The following is a 27,067-nucleotide window of genomic DNA, read 5'->3' as shown; positions in this document are numbered from 1 at the left end:
AGTTAAACATTCAAGTTTTTTTAAATTAGGTTTGTTTTTGTTAATGTTTTAACTAAAAAATAGTTAAATGAAATATTTTAAAAAAATTAAATCTATGTCAGCCAGGTCAACATAAGAAATTTAAAATATTGGCTTCTGCAGCTAACTCAGTTGTCTTCATCTCCATTTTCCTGTTTGTTCATAATCTGGAAAAGAAAAACAAGCATTCCTGCTTTTTCAGGTCCCAAACCATTTCTCAATTTGGAATGAATTAGTCCAAAGGAAGAAAATATTCTTTCTACACTGGCAGAAGAAGCTACTGCTGTTAAAAGTGAGATTATCACTTCAACAGTCTCTGAATCCAAGTGCTTAAGTGACTTCCACCAGTTCACTAGTGTGACTTTCTTTAAAACATCATCAGCAAACATATATTTCTTAAATGGTTCACCCTTAGCTCTGAAATTTATTATAGTTGGCATTAAGGAGGGATGATTGCTGGATGCATTTAAAAAAAAAACAACCCAAAAAATCCGATTTTTTTTCTTTTTTTAAACCATTGATTTTTATCCACCCTGGAATAAATCCAAATCCTGATTCTCATTTACACTAAGGCCCCTTTGCACCACACTCGCAGTGCAGAGGTGCCTCCACGTGGGCCTGACTCACCGACTGTCCTGCATATCCTGCTGGAGAATTGTAGTAAGACCCATGATGAGGTGTGTACCCCACACTGGCAAGGAAAGGGTTAAGGTTTTATAGCTATATCATTGTTAGCATATTGTTATGCTACCTGGCCGCATCTGGACAGTGGGCCAGGTTTAAATAAAGTTGAAACCCAGCTGGGAAAGGAGCTGGTGAGAACTGTGGAGAAAGGCATCACCGATTAGAAGGGCCATAGGGAGCGAGAGGAAACAAGTTCTGCAGTCTGGGGTTTGGTTTTGATTGCACAAAAATGTATCCCTTTCCAAAGGGATGCAATGTACACCCCGGATAGCTCCCCACCCTTCCAACGTGGGAGAAGGATGTGGTTAGGCTGTGTGTACGCTGCCCCTTCACCCCCACACACATTTTCGTCACAGGAAGAAGAGCTACCACTTTTTCCCGGAAAGAAAATTCCTTGCTTGTATGTATTTCTTCCCCATTATTTGTTACCTAAAAGGGTGCGAATGATGTTTATAGAATTCCTAAGGCCATACTCACTAGAAATAAGCCCAAACAGTCAGATGTGACTTAAAGGTCAAGGGACAGTGTTAAGTTATTCTCTATTTCCTGCCAAAATGCCACTGGAAATAATAGTTATGGAAGACCAGGAACAGCTATATTCTTTATCAACAATCATTAAAGTGAGCATATTATTTTTGTCCTGTTTCTGTTTACTCCGTATCTTGCATAGTGTGTAGAATGAAAGCACCTAGTTGCTGTGCTGTGATTAGTTATACTTTGTTTGTCTGTAGAACCTTCTACACAGAGGGCTCAAATGCCTTGACAGACGTTAGGCCAGATCCTCAACTAATGTAAATCAGCCTAGGCCCATGGAAATTGATGTAGAGTCACAGACGTCTATCAGGGCTTGTCTATGTGGGGCAACAATGAGCATGGTCTGCATGGGCCAGCTCACCCGCAGCATGCTTGGTGCACTTTAGAAGTAACACCCTTCTGCAGAGCAGGCATTACTATTCTCATGTTATTGGGGGGGGAGGGGGGATGATGCATAACTGACCAGCCCAAGGTCTCTTGACTGCATGAGACTACTTTCCCCTCAAATATATAGAAGGCAAAAAGAGATGAAAATGTGCCACCCTTTATTAAAGTCTTTTCTGGCCTAAAATGTTGAACAAACTGAAACAAGTATGTAGAGGCAAAAACCTGAACAAACAAAAGGATGTGCAATTGGGGCGGAGCTCCAGATGAAGATGGAGAGTCAGCAAGAAAGAGTGTCCCAAAGTTGAGGGTCTCCAAATGACAACATCCTATTCACTCTTTGAAAGCAGTGTTCAAGACACTAAGATGAAATGTCCCAATGGTGGCAGTGGACATTAGAAAAGGATATGGTCTCAACACTAAGCATGTACTTTCAAGAATAGCAAAAAATGGAGTTTTACTACAAGATGTACTCTCCTGCTAAACCACAGTAGAATAGTTTACAAGATTACAGTAGGGAGGTTAGGTAACTCAATAGATAATTTAGCTTCATGGCATTCAGCCTGCACCTTGGGCCACTGTAGTCAAAAGCCAAGTGTAAAACTGAATATGCATTCAGTTTAATGGTCCCACCTGTGTAACTAGCTAGATTTGCACTCTAGATTGATTCAGGAGAAAATACAGATGAGCTGAAAAGGTAAATGGAGTTTGAGTGGAGGATCCCTGCAAATCAAGGTTGAGGTTGACTGGACAAGAAGCTCAGGCAGCAACATTTTGCAATGAAGTTATCAATAATTTCTGTCTAATGCTGCAATGGGCTTTTCACACTCAGTCAGCTCCTAAATATTATGACTGTGGTTTTCCAAAGACATTAGTGATTTTTGTTAATACCCAACTGGAGACAACTTAAAAATGGCTCCTGCTTTCAGAAAGTGGGTGGGTGGTTCAGCCCTTTATGAAAACAATGGACCTTTGAGGTGTTTCAAGATGAAAATCTCAGCCCATCTTCCCATCATTCTACCCCCAAATTCTTATCTTTAAAAAGAAAAAGGCATTTGTAATGCTCTTCTTCATTTGCCAGTAGTAGGACAAAAATATTTCAAATACCATTTTATGTAGATCAGCAAGCACGCTTTGCCTTTCCTTCAGTACCTAGAGACTATATATTTGGAGTGGTGAACTCCTCACTTCAGGATTCAACTTGGCATTTTGATTTCTCTGCTCTTTCTCAAAACACTTGGGGCTTATATCAGATATAAAAACAAAATAGAAAAACCTACTGCAAGCCGGCACATCTAACACAGAATATTTAATCAGGGTACCCTAAAACCTATCTGATATCTTTCAAGAAAGATCAATACAGGAGTCACTCTTTGAAACCATAAAGTCGTCTTGTGAAAGTGGAAAATCAGGGCTGAATGACAAAGGAGGACTAGAGAGCATTGCTGTAGAATAGCCCAAACTGAATTTGAGGCAATTAGCATAGCTTCCTCAGATGGCTCTATGTGGACAGAATTCTTTAACCTAGAAGTATCATAATTCCTGGGGCTCCAATTCAGGGAAACATCTCTATTCAGGAAAGCACTTAAGCACATGCTTTAACTCCCACTGAAGTCAGTGAAGTTAAGCAAATGTTTAAGTGTTTTACTGAATTGGGACCTACAGGGTTGATCATACATTCACTGAGGTCAATGGCAAAGCTGCCATTAACTTTGTGCAGGATCAGTACTTAAGTGACTGAGGGCATGTCTACATTACGAGCTGGATTGATGGGTAGCGATCGATCCAGCGGGGGTCGATTTATCGCGTCTAGTCTCGATAAATCGACTGCCGAGCACTCTCCGGTACTCCACAAGAGCAAGAAGTGCAGTCAGAGTCGATGGGGGAGCGTCAGCAATCGACTTACCACAGTGAAGACACTGTGGTAAACAGATCTAAGTACTTCGACTTAGACTTCAGATAGATTCCCCCTCCCCCTCTCCCTCTCCCCAGTGTAGACCAGGCCTTTCTCTGTATGGAAAGATCCCGTAGAACCACACAGAGGTGAAACCTGTAGGTTTCTATAGATATTACTCGAAAAGCCTACAGAGTGATCACCTTTAAAAAAAGAACTTCTAGAGAAAGAATGAGACACTTAAATTCGACAGCATGGTTTAAAGAGAACCTATAGAAAGCTTGTCACTTCCTATTCTATAGAACTTTCCCATATGCCCTATTTTTCACAGGAAACTAGGTAGATTCCTCTTTAGATTTAGTTTGTACAGAACCATGTGACATCCACTTATCCCAAAGCTCCCAGCCACAGAAGCCATTAAAAGGGCTTTTATAAGCTATTTCAGTCAGCACATACATCATTGTCACACTAACCCCATACCCATCCACCTCTCTTCTCCCCACCCTGAGACACAGGCAACCTCTAAGCTGCATCGCTGCCTCATTGCTCTCATACTGAGCAGACATGCAGTATTGCCAACACTGGCAATTTTATTGCCAATCTCACAATACATGATATTTCCCTTAAAATGCCAGCTCTTAGAGGTACGTGGTTATGTGAGAATCTCAGCTTTCATGTTTCTAAGAAATGAATACAATTCTAGCTTTCATGGCTGTGCAGAAAAGCCTGCAAACATGACCTAGTTACACACAAAGGGCTCAGAACCAGAAGAACCTCCCATTTTTAAACTCATGATTTTGTGGGGCCCTGACATGTGATACAGTATTGGAGTGGGAGGTGAGTTTCTGGTAAGAGTAGAGGGGTATAGAATTATCTAAACTGGTATTAATCTCTTCTAGGCCCTAGGCAGGGACGGTGGTGTAACCTGTCTTGACTTGCTCGGTTTTTATACCCCCTAAAGCAATCTTATTCAATCTTATGCACTGCACTTTGCTTCCCCAATTACTTGTTTTCAAATGCACAAAAAGAGAATAAAAGCCACTCACGCCACACCTTTCTACCCATCCAATCCGCACAACAATACAAAAGGTTTCGCCAAACAGGCACTACATAGGAATTCCATTAGACAGTGCAGGCAGCCTCTCCACTGGTAACAAGTCAGAGACGAAGCAGTTTCTAGTTTGTTGCTTTCCATATGAAGCACCAGCTCATCTTCCTTCCCTCACCCCCCAACCACCCTTGTTCATACTTCCTTACTCACATGGCAGCTCTTAGTAGCTGCAGTTGAGGGGGCTGGTTTTGCAGAGCAGTGTGCGTTTTCCAGCCTGACAAGGAAGGCAATATATGGCTACAAAAAAGTTTCAACCAGTTCATTGGCAGAATTAAGCCTTGTAGGGTCAGCTATGCTTCGGGCAATGCATTGGTAAAACCACTGTGCAATTGCAGGAGAAGAACAAAAACAGGGAGCTTTTCATCTCCCCCCGTACAGTTGAAAGAGGAACCAGCATGAAGGTTCTAAGTAACCTCAAACCATTCAGGGACAGCAGGTTCCTAAGTTAGGGACAAGAAGGAACTGGCACGAAAGTGAAAGCCTCATGCAGAGCCAAGCCTTACACTTCACAGGGCAACAGACAACTGGGCCCAAGCTTCCAGGAAAAGGGGTAGAGGGTCAAGTGATACAATCAGCAGCCTCTCTCTTCATTCCCACCAGCAGAAGAAAATCTGATGGGGAGTTGATTCCTGGCTATCTAGCGTGGGGGTGAGGAACAGTCAGTGAACTGCAGAACCTGGAAGGGACGGGGAGCCCAAAAGAGCAGAGCTCCAAGTGGTTGCTTGCACTTGGAAAGGGACTCTGCCCATTTAAATTTCACATTATTAAAACCAAATGACTAACAGCGCATTAGCTTATTAGAAGCAAAAGCATTTTTGAAAATCTAATTTATTTGTCATGCTCCGTGCATTTCTCCCAGCAGGGCAATCAAAACCAACAAAGGCACTTTCACTTTCATTACTAGTCACTTTCACTTTCAGTTAACAGCGCTGGAATGCTGTAGCATTGGCCCTGCGAAAACAGCAGCTGGGCTGGGTTCATTGTTTTGTTTTGTTTTTTTTCTTTAAAATTCTGCTTCCCGTGGAAATATTTCTATCGATAGTAGGCTTTGTAAGAGCTATACTTATTTGCAAGGTCTAAATTTGTGGCTAAACAGACTTGACGGCATTGCCCCTTTGATGCTGACCTTGAGATACTTGTACATAAGAGAAGAATTTATAAATCTGGATAGTTATTGGAACATCTTGGAACAATTTTCTGTGCGCCAATGTCCTTTTCTTTCAGACCCCTCCTGAAAATCCACTTTGTTCCTATGCTCTGCCACTGTGCTTCAATTCGTTTTGTGTCGGAACTGTTCCCCTGTATATCAGATAGAAAGATAGATAGATATAGATATGATTTTTAGGCCCCAGTTCTTCAGTTGGATCCACAAATGCCCAGAGCTTTGGCGATTCAGCTGTGGGATTGAAGCTTTAAACTCCTCAAAGCATGGAATTTCTACATCAAGATGGGATGTTTTTCTAAGAGAGAAGCTCTATTCAAACAGGAATTATTTCAGGGAAGTTCTGTGGCCTGTGTTAGAGAGGAGGGCAGATTAAGTGATCACAGTGGTCCCTTCTGGCCTCGGAATCTCTGACTTCGGTGATGTAAGTATTTACCCAAAGTCCTATCTTTTAAAAACGACTTTGGCATTTAGGTGCTTAATTACTGTTGACTTTCAATGAGATTTAGTGACGTAAGCGCTTTTGAAAATTATATCCTTATCTTTTTGCATGTTTTAGAGAATGCCATATGTGCCCTTATGGCTCTCTCTAAAGCAGGGGTAGGCAACCTATGGCATGTGTGCCAAAGGCGGCACTCACACTGCCCAGGGCCTGGCCACCAGTCCGGGGGACTCTGCATTTTAATTTAATTTTAAATGAAGCTTCTTAACCCTTATTTACTTTACATACAACAATAATTTAGTTATATATTATAGATTTATAGAAGGAGACCTAAAAACGTTACAATGTATTACTGGCACGCGAAACCTTAAATCAGAGTGAATAAATGAAGATTTGGCACACCACTTCTGAAAGGTTGCTGACCCCCGCTCTAAAGCAATATATGCAGTGCACAGACAATTACATACAAGAGTGTCGAGGTGTGGAACCGTTCTGGATTAGAAGGGGGTACCTTAGACTTACAGAAAAGGGAAAAGTAAGCACCCATCCCAATCAAAAACTTTAAATGCCACAGCATGTTGAAAGATCAATAGATTGTTTTCTTTTGGGGTCTGACATAAGTTTCCTACTCACCACCTTCCTTTATACCTCTACCTCTCTGCAAAATTTAGGTCAAGTTAGTTCTACCTGCTGTTTCCTCTAAGATGTCATAAACTAATTACATACATTCTGGGAGGTGGAGCAGTGAAGGTAGGGATTAAGTTTACATGTAAGAACAATTGTTTTAACCAGAGGCAAGAGTGTGAGCACTGCTGAGAGCTATTAGAGACGGGGAGCTGTCCCACAGTTTCAGCAGATATCAGTCCAACGGATGTGGGAACTTAAACACCGGGAATATAGTGTAGTAAGTCTCAGAAGGAGCTAGCTTTCTTAGGTCTGCATCACTGCAGTGTCTGAGCATCTCCCAGTCTTTATCCTCACAACACCCCTGGGCGCTAGAGCAGTGCTGTTATCCCCATGGTACAGATGGGGAACAGAGAGATTAAGTGACTTGCCCAAGGTCACATACAAAGCCCATGGTGGAGCAGAAATTGAACACAGGCTCTCACACACATTCTCCAGCCAAGTCAAAATCAGGAGAGGGAGGAGGAGAGAAGGAGCTCTTTCCTCAACAGATTCTAGTTACTGGGCCAATTGAGCTCCTTAGTCCTGACCCCAAATACGCACTCATTCTAACCAAGATGATGGCTGATATCATTAGCAGACACTAATGCACTAATGGAGGCCTAGGAAATGGACACTTTCTGGGGGCACTTGAAGTTTGAAGGCAGGGGGTAGAAATCACAGAAATGACGCTCGTCGTTCCTGGGCCGTGCCTGCCCACTCCTATTAGAAAGGATGGAGGGGGTAAGTTTTGCAGGTTTCTAGAAGAAGCTGTAGCATAGGATGATAGTCATAGGCACCTGAAAGTACCGGGGGGAGGGGGACAGACGATGCATGTGAATGAGAGAGAGAGAGTGCAGCACCATTCTTACAAAACTCCATTATCACCTGCTTGGTTTGGCTTTATGGTCCTAAGTCAGTATGCATTGCAGTCAATGGAAAAACTCTCACGGATGCCAATTGGCTTTGAATGACCCTGAGAAGATGAACAAGCTGCCTTCTTCTCTATAACAAAGAATTGAAAATAACTTAATATAGTTACAGATTTAAATGGAAGCTGCTTCCTCCCCATGCCCTGTGAAATATGTGCTAATAGAGAATAGGGTTCCCCTCAATGGAGAACCATGTAATGAGGCCTCAAAGGATTCAACAATATACAAAAAATATTAAAGACAATTCACCTCCACCCTGAAAAGCCAAAATGTGAAGCTATAACTGCATGGAACTGAAAACCTCCTGACATTTCAACATGATAGTACCTCTATGTAGTCTGTGTATATTCTGTGTGTGTGCACGCATGTGTGTATTGAGAGAGAGAGAAAGAGACAGGGGTATGTATATGGCGGGCGGGCTGTATATATACACACATGCACAATCTCACATTAGAATAGTTTTTGTGTGTGTGTGTGTGTGTGTGTGTGTGTGTGTGTGTGTGTGTGTGGACTCCATATTATTTTTTTTAAAGCACAAATACCCATTTGATTTCATGACCATGAGCTTCCACTCTAAAAAAGATGCATTTGGTAATTGTATCTTTTTAACTATACTAAATAATAGAGAATGTTTTCCCATTTAGTACCAACACTATTAAAAGAAATACATGTACCCAATCTGAAGATCACACACAAGTCACACATTAAATCAGCTATTTTACCCTTATAATGGAGTTTGCAGGTCTCCTTCGGGTCTACACATTTATACCAGCAATACTAAGTGCCAAGAAGTGATAACATAAACAAGTTTCAGAGTAGCAGCCGTGTTAGTCTGTAACTGCAAAAAGAACAGGAGTAAGGTGCCACAAGTACTCCTGTTCTTTTAACATAAACAAGGTTTTCTGTAAGTAAAATATGATATGAACAGTGGCTCCAGTTTCCTGATTTGATTTTTTTAAATTTATTTTTGGGGGGTGCCAGGAGCCTGCTTTCAGTTCCTTTAGCAGACAGCGAGCCTGTACGCGGGTATTGAACATGGCTCCCAGTCCCAGTACATTGCATCACACATGTGGCTGTTCTTGGAAGTCAACCATTTCTGCACGTTATCCTCAGGAGGCCTGATGTACTATAAGCACGTAGAAATGTGTTTCACTGTGACTGGAACCAAGATGAAATAGCAATATTAGAAGAGATGGTTTAGTTTATGTTGTGGCCAAGTATGCCATTAAACTAGAACACTGAGGACAGTGAGGAGATAGGAACATTCTACAATGTAATTTATTCCTTTCCAGTGGCAGTGGAAATTTTTCCTTCAGGCCTGAAACTGACCCCATCTGCCAACTATAAATCAGAATCAACTAACAGAGTTCTTCTAGATTAGTCACATCATAATAACATGCTGCACTTACACTGCACAAGGATCTCAAAGCACTTTCCTGGCATTAAACTATTTAGCCTCACAATGCCTCAGTAAGTATTATTAAGTATTATAATCACTCATTTAACAGAGAGGAAAACATTTGCACAAAGATTTGCTCAAGGACACACTGGGGGGCAGAGGAAGGGCATTTACAGCAGAGCCAACCCCTCCCCCACCCCGATCTCTCGAGTCCCAGTCCAATGTCTCAACTCATCCTTTCTTCCTGTTCTAGTGTAAGAGGAACCAAAGCTTAGTTCATCTAAGAACTAATGAATCATCCCAGAGAGAAGGAATTCAAATCAGACTATAAGCATCAGCCCCTATGTTTGGAATCATATTTCTTTTTATCAGAAGAAGAGATCCTGTTTCCAGTCCTCCCGGCCAATAGGACCTATGACCCCACCCCTGACAAAACTTGGGAGAATGGGAAGGGCTTGACACCCAAACTCTGCTAATTTCAGAGTTCCCCTGGAAGAGTAAAAAGCAACAAAGAGTCCTGTGGCACCTTAAAGACTAACAAATGTATTGGAGCATAAGTTTTTGTGGGTGAATACCCACTTCGTCGTCACATGCGTCTGACGAAGTGGGTATTCACCCACGAAAGCTTATGCTCCAATACGTCTGTTAGTCTATAAGGTGCCACAGGACTCTTTGTTGCTTTTTACAGATCCAGACTAATACGGCTACCCCTCTGATACCTGGAAGACTGAGGCCATAAGCATGGAGACCCTGTGCCTTGGCCCATCCTCCAGGGCAGGCTCCCCTACTCTGACAGCAGGGGTCCACTTTAGTCGCACTACCAAAGTCTTCCATGCCAGAGGCTATCCCTTGGGGTCCTCCTTTAAGGAGATGAGGGGCCTTGTAGAAAAAGGAATGCAGCCCCAGGCTGTTCCCTGACCCGTTCCCACTGGTGGATCCTGCGCCCTGGGAAGTCCTTCCTAAAGCCCAACGAAGGGAGGGGTGGTTGTCATGGGGCACCGGATGCCTCCCTCCTATGGAGCTGCACATCTTCAAGTGGATGATCCCCTCTGCACACAGCTCACCTAGTCCGGTGTCTGCAGAGGATCAGGCAGATCCCTCCGAATCCCTTCCCTCCACTGGGGGTAACATGCTGTGGATCAAAGGGACCTCCTGGCCTTTTATTGGTTGAAACCCGCTTTTCACACCCTCTACAGGTCTCATTCGATATTCCCAGAGTGCCACATCTGGTGAATACCTCACAATAACAGGGCACGTGAACCCGGGGTTCTTTACAGCATAGGTCAGGCAGGGAGGATTCATGCCGGCTCGGGCTTCCCCCTCTGAACAGGCTCCTAACATGTAGTCAGCTCATAGGAATGGATACCAATGAAGATGGTTCAAATGAGAGCCACAGTGATGCACTGGAGGGCCATCTCCAGAATCTGTCTGAGCTACCGGGCAGTCGAAATACACCCTGGGCCTGATTTTTAAACATTCTGAGTCCCTACCACATCTATTGTCAATGAAATAGCAATATCGTGGTGAATTGTGGTCCAGATCCTGCATTCCTTGCTCAGGCAAAATTCCCACTGATCTGAGGGGAGTTTTGCCTGACAAAAAATCAGGCCTTAAGGAACTGCAACATTAGTTAACAAGAATTAGGCACCAAAGATTATACCCCCACATAAAAATGTACATGAAAATAATCTAAACACACAGTGCCTTCAGATTCCATCTTAAATTTCAAACACACAAGCATTCCCATGTTTACAATTTAAGCTATGTTCTCCCCCTCCCCCTTGAAATCCACACATATAAATACATTTTTAATCTCCTCCTACCAAAAATCTGTTCACTTTGCACTTACAGGTTGGGCTGTCTAATGACGGTCTTATTTAACTTCCAACACTAATTAAGAGAAGCACAGATATTAAACTAATAAGAACAGATACTACACTTGACCAGAGCACTTCCTCTCACTTCTGTTGCGGGGGAGGGGAGGAGAGATCAGTTGAGTGCATGCAAGTGTTTAGCAACCAGCCTGAGCCATCACTGCAATTAGTGATGCACATTTCATAATCGGAAACACTAGCAGTTGCATGCAACTGTCCCTACTACACACTTCACCAAGCAGTCACAAAACAGTAGGCCAAACTAGGGACAAAAGGAAGAAGGTTGTGTCAACAATTTCATGTAGCTTTAGGGTAAAACTATCAACAGCCCAGATGTGTCTTTATAGTATAGAAGGAGATATCACTCACAAGGAGTTTTTAAAGTGGCATACACTAACCTCTCTACCCCGAGTGTTATAAGCATGTTAAACAAGAAACAACTTTTACTGACAATGTGATAAAGAATCTTACCCTTCATCCTCACAACTATACTGTTGCCAACTTAAAAGATACTAGAATTATCTTCCAAAACACTGCTGCATTGCTGGTGGAAGAGGTAGTATTCTGGATCATTACTGTAGTATTTATATTGCACAGGGTTTTCATTTGAAGAGATGTTAGAATGATCAGTTCAAGTGCTTTCACTTAAAATTAAGGTGGCTACTTTACATTCTTTTGGGGGCTCCATGTAATGGATTACTGCCCGGGAAGAGGAGAGGCAAAGACAGACTTTACTAGTTAGCTGTCTCCCAAAAGCATGGTCTCCAGATTACCACTTTTAAAGGGAAACAAATGGAAAACACACACATCCCTGAAAGCTTTTTAACCTAAGATTATGACAACTGAAAGAGATTAGGAGGAAAAAAACACCTCTCTTTTTCAGTTGGTTTATTTTGTACATTTGACAGCACCTTGTGCACCAGTCAGATTTACTGTTCCCTGTGTCAGCCAGTTTTCCCCCAGTTGCTTGCGTGGAAACTTCACACAGCAACAGGGGAGGAAAAACGTTATAAAAATAGGATGTATTATAAAACAACAAGGATTGGCCAGGGGACTGAGGGGAAGAGGTAGCCTGTGAAAATGGTCTTAGCTCCTTTTCTAAAAATTAGCTAGATTTTTTAAGTGATGGTGTTCCTTTAAAATGTAGCTGTTACAATAGGATTGCTTTGATACACTATTGCAGAAAGTGAACTGCTTCCCTTTCTTGTATGAAGTCAGGCAGCAGTAGACAAAGTATCACATACAGTATCTGCCTTAGGCATGCTGGCTATGTCAACAGATTATCTCACATTGAACTGTCTAGACTGTTATTAATATGCAACTGATTCAACAGCAAGGACAATGCAGAATTAAATGGGGATTCTAAAATGAAATCATATTAACCGCTTCAGTTTAATTTAGCATGTTAAAAGTCTAAAGGAAACCAGATGTGACCGTCACTGAGGTGCAGACTGAATATTAATAACAAAAAGTGTTTCCCCCTTTGGAGTATTAAGCAAAGTTGGACTGTCCAGTTGCAAATGAAATCTGAAAATGTTTGCCCTGTGGCTTCCAGTAAGCCTTTCATAAAAGAAAGCTGAAGTCAATATAATTTTACTGGGTAAATCTCCAAGTATCCAAGCACAGCCCAAGTAGGTAACAATGCCACAGATTGTCCTGGAGTCCTATCATCCACCCAGAAACAAAAACAAAAAATCCTACCGCCCACTTACTAGAGAACTAACACATGCTAGCCTTGCGCTGGCAAATATTGCATTGGATCAATGCAAAATGAAATCCAGCCCTCATTAGTCTTAACCTGCTTCTGTCACGGGGTATGTAAGTTACATGAGTGCCACATGCCATTCTACCCACACCTGACTATTCTTATAGACTTGTCGATTTTTTTAAGAGACACTAATTTACAGAATGTTGACAATCTGACAAACCTGTAATCACGTCAAGCAACACAGTAGCTTAGTTTGTATCCTGCTATAATGAGGAGTCCCCTGGTTTTTCCTCCAGTATCCCAGTTGATAGTTATTTATGGTCAGTTTGTATTTGGGCTGGTCATGACTTTTACCCACCGTGCCCATTTCTCTATAAACTACTCTTCCCCTTGATATTATTTAGTCACGTCACCCATCATTTTTAATGCATTCACAATACCAGATTTCCACCTTTAGAAGTACTCCAGTTCCTTCTGCATATTAACCCTATAGTGTCTCAATACACCCTGGTGGTTGAAACCAGCCTGAAGTGTTATTGTCTTAAGCCAGTTTAAGATACAAAAAGAAGTTTCATCTGTTCAGAACAATTCAAAAATAAATCATCTTTCTTATTCCAGATTTCACTTGCTGTCTTTTGCTATTGATACCATTCCCACCCCCACCACATCTCTAAATTAAGGTAGGATTTTTATTGACACATACTAATTACCTGAAAAAAAAAGAATGATCTGTTCAGTTTCCACCAGCTGCCAGTTGTCAACACTGGCTGGAACAAGTGATCAGCCTTGTTTCAAAGAACAAAAAAAATCACTAAGCTTTATGAATAATAATAAAAAACAAAACCCAAAGAATTTCACCGGATCTCAGATACTGCCTGGTGTGTTTATATGATTGAATGCTAGGGTGACCAGACAGCAAGTGTGAAAAATCGGGACAGGGAGTGGGGGTAATAGGATCCTGTATAAGAAAAAGACCCCAAAATCGGGACTGTCCCTATAAAATCGAGACATCTGGTCACCCTATTGAATGCAGACAGCTTTGAATGGACTGCTCTGTTTCTAACTGCAAAAAAATATATTAAGGTGTTAGCCCCGCACACAAAAAAACCTCCAAATTAAGTATGAAAGAAAAATAAAATAAAATCAGAAATGCAGCCTCGACGCACCGACTGTCTGCACTTAAAAGATTGACAGGAGTAATTTAAATGGTTCACCTGCTGCCAGTTTTCCTCCAAGGATGGCAAAGCCGAGAAGTAGCCGGTGTCGTGGACAAGCTGTAGTTCCTGGAATATACTATAACTAGCCAACACATCCATGCTGCTGCTGAACAAAACCCTTTTGTTTTGTTTTGTGTTTGTTTGTGGTGGGGTTTTGTTTTTGAGCATAAAAAACAACAATAGATCCAATGTCCCTTTTTTGTTTTGTTTTGTTTCTGTCACACTGTACCCCCAAAAAAATCAATTCAGGAAAGAGAGGGGAGGGAAAAAAAACAACCCAGTGAGACTGGCTAGATGCACCCAATATGTACAGTGCAAACAGCAGCCAGCAAAAGAGGGGGGACTCTTCCACTTGTAGTAAATGCAATTCCCTTCCAGGGCTCTAATCACTCCACTTCTTGGACCAGGAAGGGGGAATGCAAACTCACTGACACGAAACTGCCATCTATTTCTGCATTGCTGCTCGCTGCTCAGTGCAATCTTTGCTCTTTATTTTTGGGAGGTTGCATTTTTTTTTCTCGCGATCGCTTTTTTTCTCAGCCCCCATTGTCCCCCCCTTTCAAAGCCAATCCCCCCCCCCCCCCCCGCCTCAATCCTGCAAGCTCAGAGCCCCCCCTTCGCTTCGTCCCCCTCCCATCTTTTCTCCGCGCAGCCGTCAGCTCTTGAAGGAAGCTGTCCATTAAGACAACGCGTGACCATGTAAGGCGAAGAGGAGGTGGTGGGGGGAGCCCATGAAGTCACTGAAGCCCAATGAGGGCCAAAGAGAAGGGGTCGGAGGCGGAGCCTGGCACGGAAGGGCCGTGCGGATTGGATGGGGGTTGATCTCCCCGCTGCCTTACAAGGCAGTGTAAGGCGAGCTATTTTTAGAGGGCTATATAAGGGGCGCACGGCTGCGCGCGCCTGCCTGGGGATGGGAGAGGGGGTGATGGAGAGACACGGGCTCTGGCTGTGGGCGAGCAGTGTGGGGAGGTTTGCAAAGAGAGCCCCGTAAAGAGACACGGCAGGTAGGAGCTCTCCCCGTGCCCGGCTCCCACGCCGAGCTGGGCCAGCAGCGTGCACACAAAAGGACCCACAACATCACCCCCTCCCTATCCCACCAAGGGTGCACCAGGGCTCTGAAAGCTGCAGCCTCCGGTGGCATCTTAATTGCAAAAGCCAAATGTTTCGGGGAGAAGGACTTGCTCGTTATTTACCAGTGTAAGGAGAAAAACGCCACTCTTAAAATACAAGGCACAGCCGGGAGGGGAGGGCAAAACTCCTATTCCGAAAGAAGTAGGATCTGGCTGCTGGTTTCTTTCATTTAGCTGTTTGTTCCGCCCCAGGAGAGAGTATCAGCCCTTCTCTGGAACGTGCCACCGGGAAAAAATCTTTGACTGGAACAAGGGGAGAACGTGGTGCAGAGGTAGTGGAAGAAAGACATTCAGTGTAATCAGAGAAGGAAAGCAGATAGTTAAATCCAGGCTCTCTGATTTAACCCTGTTCTGCAGACTTAGCTACAGCCAGTCTTCTGCTCGCCAGCTCCCTAACTCAGCTCTGCCCGGAGTACCATGTGAGCGCCCCTGCTTGTTTTCTTCCCATGTTGCTCACTGAAGGGGGAGGATCTGTAGAAAAATTCCGATTCCCAGTCAACAGTTGATTGAGAGAGGGCACGTCAGACTGATGTGTAAATTGTAAGGGGTGAGAGGGGAAGACTAAATAGCGTTACAGCAGGTGTGTGAAATCTGTTGGAATATGAAGGATTTGGGAGTGAGTTTTAGACACGTGCCCAGTGTCTGTGTATATTGTAAAAAGCAACAGAGGGTCCTGTGGCACCTTTGAGACTAACAGCAGTATTGGGAGCATAAGCTTTCGTGGGTAAGAACCTCACTTCTGTTAGTCTCAAAGGTGCCACAGGACCCTCTGTTGCTTTTTACAGATTCAGACTAACATGGCTACCCCTCTGATACTTGTGTATATTGTGGGTATCTAGCCCAAAGAAGGATAATGCAGCCTCTGAGAAGCAAGAAGTGCTGAATGTTAATAAGGCTGGAATACCTCCATAAATGTACATGTATTTATTAAGTCAATAGAGATTCATCAAAGCATTTAACCAGGCTTAGCTGTTACCTGATCCTCCTGCATACTAGTTTGGGTTAGCTAGTGAGCTGTTTGACCGTAAATGGTTAGTGTGATGGCAGCTTCCCCAAATTGCTCTTGGAGCTGGGCAGAGTTGCATTTCTGCTTTTGGAATGATTGCAGAAGTGGGACTGTGCTAATTTAAAGATGATGGTTTTTTTCCAGTAATAGAAGAAATACGTTCTCTTTGTCTCCCTTAAATTCAAAGGGCCCATGAGTCCCGTCAGATGCGCAGCCAGGGCCATATCCTGCCATCAGTCAGCGTGCAGAGCTCCCTCCAGTGCCCTTTTGCTAGGGACCCATGAGTGTGAGAGTTGGAATGGTTATCAACATAAACAGTTTTTGCCACAGATGCTGCCATGTGCTCTCAGGCCATCTGGTTTTGCAACAGTTGCATCACCACTTTTCTGCCCCTACGTGAATAAGATGAACACATTTAGCCACCATCTATTTCTGCAACCCAACATGAGTTCCTGGGCCAGATTGTCAGCTGATGTAAATTGGAATAGCTCCACTGACTTTAGTGGAGCTGTGCTGATTTACCCCAGCTGAGGATCTGGCCCCGTAAGTGTAGCTCACAGTAATGTTCAGGTATAAAGTAAACTGTCTGGCAGTAATGATTTTTGCGCGTGTTTCGTCCCCTTCCGAGTTTTTTTTGCACAGAAAGAGACAATCAGGGCCAAATTATGGGGAATGCTGTTTTCTGGCACTGACTTCATATTAAATGCAATAATTCTGTAGCTGAAATTTATGCTTGGAAGAGATGTAACTTTGGATTCTGTAAATAATCATCAGGAGCGATGGGTTTGGGGGGACTATAAAATAAATGTCTTGGCACTGCGAAAGTACACATTCTTTTAGAGTGTGGGTTTGTTTTGAAAAATAGTTGGATGGTTCGTGGGCTTGATCAAAGGGTGCTCAGTCTTTCACGTCTGCAGCCTGCACAGTTCATTGGTGATGGTGAGTTACAGTTTGTTGGCAGTTCAAAGGCCTGTGTGGGGGGAAAAAAAGCATTGCCTTTCTCTCTCCATTCACTAGCCCATTGTAAAAGAACTACCCCATTTGGCAGAGGAGAAGAGAAGCTTTGCACTGGCTGTATCTGTACTGAGAGTGTTCTGAGGATAGAAGTCATCAGTTTCCAGGGTTTATCGGTCTCCCAGAATAGTGACAGATTTTCTGAGCACACGGAATGACGTGTCAGGTAAAGATCCTAATGAAAGGACAAGAAAAGAGAGAATCCCAAAGCAAGAGGGTCAAATATGATAGGAAACAAGACAAGACAATTGTTACACAGCTACTGTACCAAGAAAAACCTGTTTTAGAAAAAGCTTTCAGTGAGCATATGTCCTTCACAGATCATCTTTGGAACATGATTTCAGAGCGAGAAACTTGTAATGAAGCTGTCCTTGGCCTGTTTAAGGGTACAGAAGATGAAGGCTACTGAATTTGCACAATTTGGACTATTTAAGTCTCCATTTCTATCTACTGATTTAAGAGTTTCCCAGGGCTGAAAAAGCACTTTACACCGCACCTCTAGCCTGTGGCAGGTGTGGCTTTTTAATAATTGTGAGTATCTACAATTTTAATAACAAGCAAGGTGCTGAGCAGTTGGACCCCCAGAGCTAAGGACTTCCTCTTTCACAATGATCAACCTGTGGCTTTGTTTCAGCACTTTCCATTTCTAAAAGGAAGAGAAGATCTTTTCCATATTCCAGGCCTCCGTTTAGACCAGTTTTCCCTCTCACATACAGTCATGCCCATCTGGAGTAATACCATTGATTTCAGAAAGGGACGATTTCCATTCTCACTTACCCCAGTGCAGATCTGTAATGGAGTTACTCCAGATTTGTATGGGTGTAAGTGAGAGCAGAATTTGGCCTTTACGGCTTGGGGATAGATTGCTCTAAGCTCCAGGTTTCATCCCTACTGACAGACGACCTTATAGGAGTCTCCTGTGATACGGTATTGATCAATTTCACTTTCTTGCCCTACCTGTCGTCAGAGATTTCTGCTTTGGATCGTCATTGTTTGTTTTGATTTTATTTCTTTCAAACTTCTCTGGCTAATACTGCACATGGAGAAATTACTATATCTCCGTCCTCCTGGAAAAGGTTGCTGTCAAGTAGGGCACTACACTGCTGGACACCAGCTGAGAATCTAGCCCGCAGTCTTTTATCAGGCTGCATGGTTACTAGAGGCCAGACTTTGCCATTAGATATAGGCATGCAGCTCCCGTTAGTTTCAGAAGGACTGCATGCTTGTAGCTGAAGGCAGAATTTGGCCTTAAGCCTTGATGTGAAGTTCTGTGCTAAGATTCTGGCCACCTGCCTGGAAATGATTCAAAGGGCATCATTCCATGGATTCCAGGAAGGTGTTTAATTTTTATTGTCTGCAGCGTTGTGGATATCTGCTTAGACGTTGGTTCAGAAAGCAGGCTCTGCCTTTCTCTTAAAGCTGGATGGGGGTTATCCGTTGACAGTGTTGGAAATGTCTGAACCTGGAACTAACATTTCGCCTACACAAGCGTCCCTGTGCAAAATGCACCATGCAACTGTGCTGGGTCAGGAGCAGTGAAGAAAGGAGTCATTAGAGAGCGGTGAAGGAAGGAGTCACTTCCTGCGCCACCCTAGCTCCAGGGGTGGTAATCTGCTACTGGTCACTACCATTAGCAAAGTGCAACTCCTCCTCCCATGACCCAGCCACACTTCTCAGCACACTGAGTGACATCGAGCTCTTACAGACTAGTTTTCATCAGTAGATCGCAAAGTGCTCAACAAAGGAGGCAGTGTTCAGATGGGGAAACTGAGGCACAGACCGGGGACATGACTTGCCCAAGGTCATCCAGCTGTCTAGTAGCAGAGCCAGGAAAGATCCCAGGTCTCCCGAGTCTTAGCCCAGTGTTCTATACACTAGGCCTCACTGCCTCCACAAGCCATGCTTGTGGGTGTGGAATTAGTGGGCTCACAGGCCCAGAGCCCCAGAGGTATTTAGGTACCTAACTCCCATGGGAGTAAGGCACCTAAATACATTTGAGCATCTGGACCACAGTGCCTCCATATGGAGACCCAATGTCCAGGGAGGCTGCTCAAGAGTTTGGGGCGCATCCCATGACCCCTTACACACCTGCCCAGCTGCGTCATCCGAGTCACCACCTGATCCTCAGCGAATCGGATGACCACTTTGGCAATGGGAGCGGTTTGCGCCACTGATTTTGATTTGCATTTTTGGCACCCAAGAGCAATGGTGGCTTTTAGTCCTGGGGTGGGGGGCGGAGATGTCTTTCCTTGGGGCCTCTGGTTTTTTGGGTAAGGACAGAGGTAAATGTTTTTTGGTGGCTACTTGAAGGCCTCATCTCCCATTCTGGCACCTCAGGCAGCGACTACTGCCCCTCCCCCTCCCAACCTCTCTCACGATAACAAAAATGGGCTGTCTCTTACTATTTGTACCGTAATAAGAATCCCGAGCTCTTAGAGCGCTTTTCGCTTTAAGCGTTTTACAAAGAAGGTCAGTATCATTATTCCCATTTTACAGATGGGGAAACTCGGGCACAGTGAGGGGACGTGACTACCCAAGATCGCCCAGGAAACCAGTGGTAGATTTGGACATTGAATCCAGGTCCCCTGAGTCCCTGCCGAGGGCCCTATTCACTGATCCTCACAGATACTTAGGTGCCTTACTTCCGTTGATTTCAGTGGGAGTTGGGCACCTAAATACTTGTGAGGATCTGGGCCTAAGCCATTTTGCCTCCTCAACAGTGCCCTGAGCTTGGCCGGGCCCTTACATGCTCCTGTAACACAAATAATAATAATGATTATTTCTGTAGCTCTGTTCAGGCTCCTGGTGTTTTGTTCAGGATGATCTTTCATGCACATGGGAGCCTGGCCTTGCTGAGTCCTGGAGCAGCGCTGGGGTATGTTTCAGTAGGATGCTATGAAATTCCAGTTTGTGCGGAGCATTTACGTTTGCACCTATATTGTATTATTCTGGATTAGCAAGGGCACAGTCTGGTTTGTTTCATGAGGATAAAGAGCCGGGATGTTATGCTGAGTATGGTATAAACTCCTGGATGGATATATTGGTTTTGTTACCAGTTTAGGTTTCAATTCAGGGTTTCTTAGAGATCTAATTATTACATTGGGATGGCCCTTTTGAATTCTGGCCGCTCTCACTTAGCTGTGCATCATTCCTAAGAAATAAACTGAATTCTGTGCATTTACACTGGGTGGGTTTTCATGGTGAGATTTTAAAGCCTGCGATCTTGTCTGCTCTACATGGCCAGAAATGATCCCATGGCACTTTCCACACACGTAAGAGTTTGCCCAGGTGTCTTGGCCAAAATTTGCCCTTCCTCCACATCTGCAGGGCTGCTGTCTGCATCATGAATCTGCCCTTCTCCATCCCAGAAGTGACTGCAATTCAGAGATGCTGTGTGTATATCAGCCCTGATACTGTAAAGGGACCCACAGGCACGTATTCCCTGAAGTCAGTGAGTCTTCGCATGGGTCTGCACTTGTGGGTGCCTTTCCAGGCTTGGGGGCCATTGGGGGTCCATTAGGATAAAAAGCACTCTGTACACACTGTGAGCTTGATTCTCCGCTGGTGCAGCCATTTCCTGTTTTGCAAAGCCGGTGTAAAATTCTGTCATCAGTCAGTGCGAGTGGCGAATTCTGATTTGGCAGCTGTTTACAGCCTCTTTGCACAGGTATAAGTGACTGCCCAAGGTGCAGTGCAGAGGGATCAGACCCTGGGAAAGCATTGCTGTTTTGATGAAGTGCTATCTGATTCCAGCGCGGATGTGTTCCACATCTCTAAATCTGATCCTGAACAGCTGCAGTTTTTATCAAAATCCTAATAAACAGTAAAGAGCCATAAAAGAGACAATTTCCTTTCCCAGAACCAAACATTTTTCTTCAGGCCCTTGAAGTCCCTAATTTCCTCTAAGTTTTGATAGCTTTCCCCTTCTTGTCAGAAGGGTGATGGACTTTATAGTTCCCACCCTCACCCCTTAGCATTTCAGTGAATGGGAGGATAGTTCAGTATGTCAAGTTTCCAAACATGTTCTCTTAAAACGTGCGCTGATTTGAATGACTGCACGGCTGAGCTAGACCAGACCAAAGGTCTACACTACGGGGGGGGGGAGTCGACTTAAGATACGCAACTTCAGCTACATGAATAGCGTAGCTGAAGTTGCGTATTTAGGTCGACTTACCTGGCTGTGAGGACGGCAGCGAATTGGCTGCTGCCTCTCCCTCGTCGACTCCGCTTCCGCCTCTCGCGGTGGATTTCCGGAGTCGACGGCAGAGCAATCGGGGATCGATTTTATCGCATCTACAGTAGACGCGATAAATCGATCTCCAATAGATTGATCGCTACCGGCCGATCCAGTGGGTAGTGAAGACGTGCCCCAAGAGGGAGTTAGCAATGTTGAGTGCTGGGATAGAATTCATGCTCTTCTCTTCTGACCCTTGTTTTGGTGCAGATGGTAGGCTGGAGGCAGAGGGGGCACAGTGAGAAATCTGGTTTTCTAGGGCACTGAAATCCTTGTTGGCCCATAATTTTTAACCTTCTGCTTTTTAGTTGAAGGTATTTATCCAGGATAGCTCTTTAAACACCATTGTGCCCTCTTCAGATGGCCCTCTCCCCATTCCGATTGGCGGAAGGCAAGATTGTATGAGAGAGGAATCTGATTAGGCCCTCGTTCTGTGTCCAAAAGGGCCCTTGAACTCTCCGATGTCCACAGGGAATGCAAGACTTCTGTTGGACAGCTCCTCTGAAGAACAAAGCGTGCAGGCTGGACATATGTCTCTGTGCACATGTGTCGTCTCACTTGTTTGTAACCCAGAAGGGCTGATCTCGCAGTCATAGAATCATAGAATATCAGGGTTGGAAGGGACCTCAGGAGGTCATCTAGTCCAACCCCTTGCTCAAAACAGGACCAATCCCCAGATAGATTTTTGCCCCAGATCCCTAAATGGCCCCCTCAAGGATTGAACTCACAACCCTGGGTTTAGCAGGCCAATACTCAAACCACTGAGCTATCCCTCCTGACTGGGGAACATCTCAAATGGGAATTTTGCCTAATCAGAGAAAAATTAGGAAGTGGTGGGGCCCATTGGATGGAACCATGGTGTAGGAACCAGGAGACCTGGTTCTATCCCTAGTGCTGACCTGCTGTATGGCCTTGAGCAAGTCTCTCTTTTTCCCTCCTGCCCTTTGTCTTGTCTCTGTAGATTGTAATCTCTTTGGAGCAGAGACTGTCTCTTACTATAAACTGCTTGATTGGGCTCATCGTGGGGAACAACACATGAGTTCATCTGGAATATGTCGTATCTGGGGGGGTTCCCAGGGGTGCAGTTATCATTATTCTCCAGGCACAACTTTGTGGGGAATCGCATTGTAGAATGGCTACCCTTTTCTAGGATTGTCTAGGCTGGTGGTTTTTGAGGGTCCCTCACTGCTGCTTCGCAGGTGGACAGCAGTGGTGGCTGATAGTGTCTTCGTCTCGTGTGCAACTTGCCAGCAGACTGTGATCTTTTGCAGCGTTACTTTGCCACTTTCAAATTGGGGGACTGGAACGTGCTTTCCTTGGGGTGGCCCTTGCAGAACCTCTAGCAGCTGAACGCAGTGGGTTGGGTTGCCGTGAGCACATACAACACCTGTGTTCTTTGTTCTTCGCTGACTACCGGTTCTGTTCCCGATCCAATTAAAGGTGCAGGTGACAATCCTTAAAACCCTCTGGTCTGGGATCTGGTTACCAAAGGGATTGTTCCTCCATGATCCGCTGTCACAGTGGAAGTCCAGAGAGATACCTGTGATACTAGAATTCCGAAGATGGCAGAAGCAGGATATTTTCAGCTGAAAGATCCCACCTTTGCAGCTCACGTACTGGTAGAGCCCCAGACTGTTAGGTTTAATCAGGCTTTTGACTAACTATTCTTTTGTTATCAATTTGGGGCGGGAGGGTTGCTTTGTTTGCTTTAATGGAAAAATTTCAGACGGTTTTAACTAAGAGCAGGACACTTTGTAAATGAGTTGTCATCTCCCCTGGGATTTGGGACTGTATTTCTATTGGCCACTCACTTTCCTCACTTGCACTGCCTCTCTACCAGCTTTACCCCCTGCCATCCACTGCCACTGGGTTTTTGCATGAGATCCCTTTCATGTCTGAGCTAGTTGCTATGGCTACTGGCAGTCTGCTACCTTCTGGGTCTCTGGGAGCCATAAGTGAAGGTGTTTTTGCAGCATGGAGGTAAACGTTGCCTCTTCCTTGTATGGCGCATCCAGCCTCACTCAATCAACACACACCGCTGGTGTTTCACCTTGCAAATGGGCCTGGATTTGACGGGATGCGAGACTGCAGTTTCTTCTTTCCTCTTTGAAAACAGCTTTTTCCTTTGTATAGCTTTTTACTACAAAGGGGAGGCTTCCTTCGGTTCTAGGTGTTTGCTTGCTTTGCATGTATTTGTGTGTGTGTGCGTGTTCTCCATGTACCTTTCATTGCCCCTTCTGTTTAAAAAAGGTCAGTTTCATCTCTGGAATTGTTCTGCGGATATGGAGACTTTCATCTCCTCATATTCTCTGGGGTTCTTTTCTTGAGGATATGTTTTGTATCCTTGTTTCAGTCTTTGCTAAATTGCCAGAGCGATACCTCTTTAAAAGGATTAGTGTGCACCCTGGGGCACAACCTTTCGATGGAAAACAAACTGGTTCCACTTTGCATAAGCTCGTCTTTGCCAGCCCCTGATTTCCCTAACTGAATGTGCGTGTTCTGACCCAGTGCCTACGCAGCTGTTTTGCCTTTGCTCTCCCAGGGAGAAAGCCTGCTCAGCTGCTCTGAACAAAGGCTGAGATAGGAAAGGGAGAGAGACAGTGAAGTTGAAATCTTGGTGTGTTGACCCTCTGTTCTACTTTGCTGAGAGATCAGGTCCCAGCTGGAGACTTGTTAAAAAACAGAGGCTGGGATTCTGTCCTCCCTGTCCAGCAGGTGCTACCCAGAAGGCATAGCCCAAGGGAAGGAAGGTGGAAGGTAGCTTTCAGTCACCTTTGTGCCCTGGGATGCTTGGCTGCTCTAGCACTTAGTGTGACCTTCAGTATAAATTGGAGCAATCAGGAGCTGCCCCACTCCCACCCCAATCCACTCTCTTCTGCCCCAGCTCCACCTACAGTGTTTCCTCTGAGCTGGGCCTTGCTTCCCAACCCCATGCTGCCACATGATGTGTAGGGACCAGAATGGTTAGCAGAATCCTCCCCAGACTGCAGGTCACTTCCATTCTGTGGCATAATGAGGTTCCCATGTTTTCCCTAATTCCTAAAATGGGCATAATTGGTTTTCTGTACCTTTCAAATCATTGAACCATGGAAAATGAAATGGCAAAATAACATTAAGGCTCTAATTGCTATGCAGCAAATGAGCGCCCTTCAGAGGTAAGACTGAACGCACTTAACCCGGCAATCTTAGCTCAGTTCATCCAAAGAGTTTAACAGACTTTGCAAACTAATCACACATCACTGAGTGTGCCCATAGGAGGTGCAGCCCAGACCAGAGCAGGGGTCCATCTAGCTCAGTGCCGTCTGTCTCTGACAGAGGCCAGGCACAGGTGGTTCAGTGTAAGGTTAAAAACAACCGTACTGTGTGGGCTTGATCCTGGAAGGGGGTGAGTTCCTTTGACTCCCATTGTCTTCAATGGGAGTGGAGGGTGCTGAGCTCCTCATAGGATTGAGCTCTTACAGAATAACGTTGCCATCTATTAATGGTTGGATTATATGCCCTAAAGTGTTTATATGTCTTATAATTGCTTTTTAGCTCATCTAATTGTAGCTGTTCTCGTTATTCATATTAAGATCAGCCTGCGTCTCTGTGGCTGCGTTTGTATCAGGGACATCAGAACGTGGCTTAAAGTCGATGTGACTCAGGTGCTCTCACATTGTGGTAGGTGACATGGGGGTAGCAATAAACTGAGCCCTGGTTAGGCTACCTCCTTCACGCTGGCTACCGATGGAGGAGTTGCACCTCTGGGGAATCACGGGTTCTAATTTCTTAGTCTAGGCAGGAGCTGAAATGCAGCCACTTTGGGAGAACTGCTTTCGCTACCCCAGTGTCTTGGCCAAATTCCAGCTCAGCTAATGATGTTCCTACACCCTAAGATTCTCCCCTCTCACTTCAGTTGGATCTAGTAGTCTTCATTTTGCTCCATAGCGTGGCTTTGCGCTATTTGGGTAAAACGTGTTTACCAGACATTTGACATGTCCACACTGACCGGGCAAGCATCTTAGGCCTGCGTTATTAAATAACAGATTCAGATAAAGCACCTTGGGCCAGAGCCTCAACTGATATAGGTGAAGGTGCAGCTGCTTTGACTGCAATGGATTGAGACCAGCTGGAGATCTGGCCTGATGTTTTATATCAGCTAGACGGGGCGATGGAGGCTCTCACAAGGGTCTGTGGTGGGGTGGATGAAAAAAGGGATTTCTCCCCCTTTCAAAACTTTTAGCCAGGCTGAAGCTGGTTTCCTACTTAGTTTGCTCTTGGGTTTTTAAATCACTTGCAGTGACTTTGACTCCTAAGTAAAATGTGTGAACCAAGTGGCATCCTGGAAGGAAGGATTGACTTCAGGATTGGCCTGATCCTGATCACATCAAAGTCAATAGGAAAACACCTGTTGAGTTTAACAGATTCTTAGTTGGAATTTTGCTGATTTGGGCCAGATTTGATGCTGATTTATTAGTCCACTGACCTCAGTGGAGGTTGCAATGTTGTTGTAGCCATGTTAGTGTCAGGATATTAGAGAGACAAGGTAGGTGAGGTTCACTGGACCAGTTTCTGTCTATTTCAAGCTTTTTTTTTTTTTTTTTTTGGACTTATGACGGCAGACATATTGATGGGCCACTTCACCTTGAATTGTCCCTTAGAATATGCATTAACTACTTATGCTAAACAATCTGTTCCACTTTGTATTTAGCTGTGACACTCTGGGTATGTCTACACTGCAGTTAAAAACCCACAGCTGGCCCATGCCAGCTGACTCAGACTCGCAGGGCTCGGGCTGAACGGCTGTTTAAATTGCAGTGTAGACGTTCGGGCTCAGCCTGGGACTTAGGGCCTTGTGAGGTGGGAGGACACCAGAGCTTAGGTTGCATCCAAGCCTGGACATCTAGACCACAGTTAAACAGCCCTTTGCTTGAGCCCTGAGAGCCCAAATCAGCTGGCAAGGGTCAGCTGCAGGTGACTAATTGCAGTGTAGACATACCCTCTGACTACCATTCCCAGAGGTGAAGAAGAGCTCTGTGGAGTTCAAAAGCTTGTCTCTTCCACCAGCAGAAGTTGGTCCAATAAAAGATATTACCTTGCCCATTTTGTCTCAGTGGGGGTGTAAGTTAGCAATGAATTTGGTCCATTATGTTAAATTATAAACTCCTTAATATGGGTTCATTCCAGTGCCCATGGAATTCAGTGAGGGTCTTTCCATTAACGGCAGTGGGCTTCGGCACAGGCATTCTGTGATTTGGGTTTTAGAATTGAATGCAGGCAACCAACGGATGAGATTCAACAAATGGGTTAGAATAATAATAGTCTGCAAGTAAACAGCATCCGCCATCCAGTCATCTCAGAGCACTTTACAACACCGATTCGTGATGGATTAAATCTGTCAATCGGTACCGTGGCATTATCCTATTTTGCAACTGGGGAAACTGAAGCACAGAGAGCTTATATGGCTTACTTGAGGTCCCCAGTCCTGAGCTTTTAACCACTGATCCATTCTTCCCCACTAAAAGGTTCGCTCACTTATCTGAAACCTTATCTTACTATCCAAACCACTTGGGTCTGTAGGCCAGTCTGTAAACCAGGTAAGGGCAGGCTTTCTCCAGAGATATCAAATAGTTCCTGATTCCCGCCAGACCAGAAATACTGCAAGAACATCGTTCCTTGCCG

At 44.5% G+C, this 27,067-nt stretch overlaps 1 protein-coding gene across 2 annotated transcripts in view; it reads right to left on the bottom strand.

Moving 5' to 3' along the window:
- KLF7 (KLF transcription factor 7) overlaps positions 1–14,541 on the bottom strand; it is a 72,922-nt gene extending 58,381 nt beyond the window's left edge. For both annotated transcript variants that reach the window (XM_054044574.1, XM_054044575.1), the window contains exon 1: positions 14,020–14,541. In XM_054044574.1, the coding sequence (XP_053900549.1) occupies positions 14,020–14,190 (171 nt within the window). In that variant the 5' untranslated portion in view covers positions 14,191–14,541. The remainder of the gene's footprint in view (positions 1–14,019) is intronic.
- Between the last annotated feature and the right edge of the window lie 12,526 nt (positions 14,542–27,067).

This window comes from Malaclemys terrapin, chromosome 11 (assembly GCF_027887155.1).
Source record: "Malaclemys terrapin pileata isolate rMalTer1 chromosome 11, rMalTer1.hap1, whole genome shotgun sequence".
NCBI lineage: Eukaryota > Metazoa > Chordata > Testudines > Emydidae > Malaclemys > Malaclemys terrapin.
Note: the sequence above shows the minus strand (reverse complement) of the source record. Positions and strands in the feature narration are given on the sequence as shown.